Source organism: Asparagus officinalis, chromosome 3, assembly GCF_001876935.1.
Source record: "Asparagus officinalis chromosome 3, Aspof.V1, whole genome shotgun sequence".
Classification (NCBI taxonomy): Eukaryota; Viridiplantae; Streptophyta; class Magnoliopsida; order Asparagales; family Asparagaceae; genus Asparagus; species Asparagus officinalis.
Window position 1 is genome coordinate 25,071,953 of NC_033796.1, and position 1,620 is coordinate 25,073,572.

Sequence of the window (1,620 nt, forward strand, 5' to 3'; positions counted from 1 at the left end):
GCAAGGTAAAAAAAAAAGAAAGGAAGATCATTGATTTTCTTTTTTTCTTTTTTTTGTGGTGGTGGTGGTGCGCGCACTGCACATTAGTGCTTAGCATCCAAATCATAAGTTTTTGCTCGAATTTCAGTACTAAAAAGGAACATATACTGAAATTTTGACTAAACAGTTTCAGATATGAAAGATTCATTTTTGCGAAATACCCAAATAAAGTCCTCATCCCGAATTCATCTTCTCCCTCAAATTCACTAACATAATTAAAAGAAATAGAAAACGTTTAGTAGAACTTTGGGAAATACGCACATAGAACTCATTATCAGAGTAATTATTATTTTCCCAAGTTTCATCTTATTAAAGGGGCAAATTGAAGACGAGATTGAGCATCCAGATAAAGGCCCATACGCAATTCAGCATCAAAATCAAAATTTTACGGAAATTATAGAAATTTAAAGGAAAATTCCCGTACTGATGAAGGTGGAAAGCGTGCTTTCGCATCTTGAGGCCCTTGGGATCCTGAAACAAGTGGGAAAAAATCAAAAGAGGATTGAATGAAGCCGAGCGATCAAAAGTGGAGATAACAATCATCGATTGAACTTACAGGGCCTTGAATCCGGACCATGACCGAGAAATTACGAGCAGATTGGGCGATTTCTGTTACCTCCATCTCCTCCTTCTCGTTGTGTCCCTCGAGCTTCGGGATAAAAAGAGGCAGAGCAGATGTCAGCAGGCTTCGTGCCTTTTTTTTTCTTTCCTTTTCAACCAAAATTGATGATTTGGACGGTGTTTTTGCGAATACGGACATTTGGGATAGTTTTACAAATACCAGTTTAAATAATGAGTTTTGCTACAGGAACCAAAATATGGTCTATATGGGACCAACATGGAGGACATGTGAGGTGTCACATTTCTATTGTATAGTGAGTTGGTCATCATTAATGATGACCAACTCACTATGCAATAGGAGGGGGACACCTCACATGTCCCACATGTTAGTCTTAATGATGACCAACTCACTATGCAACAGGAGGGGGACACCTTATATATCCCCCATGTTGGTCCCATATTTTGGGTCATGGGAGAATTTTTCTTACATAATTTATAGGCTAAATTGTCAAATTAGCTCTTTTTGGAACCCCTTTAGTCAGTTTGGTGTTAAAAGTTTCTTTGCTGACTTTTTACCTTCTTGGTATTAAAAGTACACCATTTATACAATTAAGCTATTTTTTACTGCAGGAAAATTGTGTATGACCTCACGTGGCTTAATTCTGAGTTTATTTAAAAATGTCATTTGGTTTTGTTTAAATGATGTGGCTGGATTTAGATGATGTGACACAGATAAATTTGTTGATTTCTTGACTTCTCATGTGATTTCGAAGATGTAAATGACTAGGAGGATTACCATTAAATTTTAATAATTGAATAAAAATATAGGTTTTCTTCCTCCAAATTTTCACCAATAGTAAAGAAAATTGTCTAATTGCAAAAGGAGTGGATTTTTAATACCAACCTGGTTAAGAGGGATTAAATAAAAAGTAACAATTTAGTAATTTAGCCTAGTTATATATACAAATAACCCTTTTTTTTGTAAATTAGGAAAGACGTGCTAAAGTATTGTTTGAAAAG

At 35.3% G+C, this 1,620-nt stretch overlaps 1 protein-coding gene across 1 annotated transcript in view; it reads right to left on the minus strand.

Annotated features, from left to right (window-relative positions):
* The window catches only part of LOC109833467 (glyoxysomal processing protease, glyoxysomal), a 14,604-nt gene extending 13,831 nt beyond the window's left edge, over positions 1 to 773 (minus strand). Inside the window, exons 1-2 of the mRNA XM_020401141.1 lie at positions 596 to 773; positions 464 to 510 (exon numbers count right to left, since the gene is read on the minus strand). Of these exons, the coding sequence (XP_020256730.1) occupies positions 464 to 510; positions 596 to 661 (113 nt within the window). The 5' untranslated portion in view covers positions 662 to 773. The remainder of the gene's footprint in view (positions 1 to 463; positions 511 to 595) is intronic.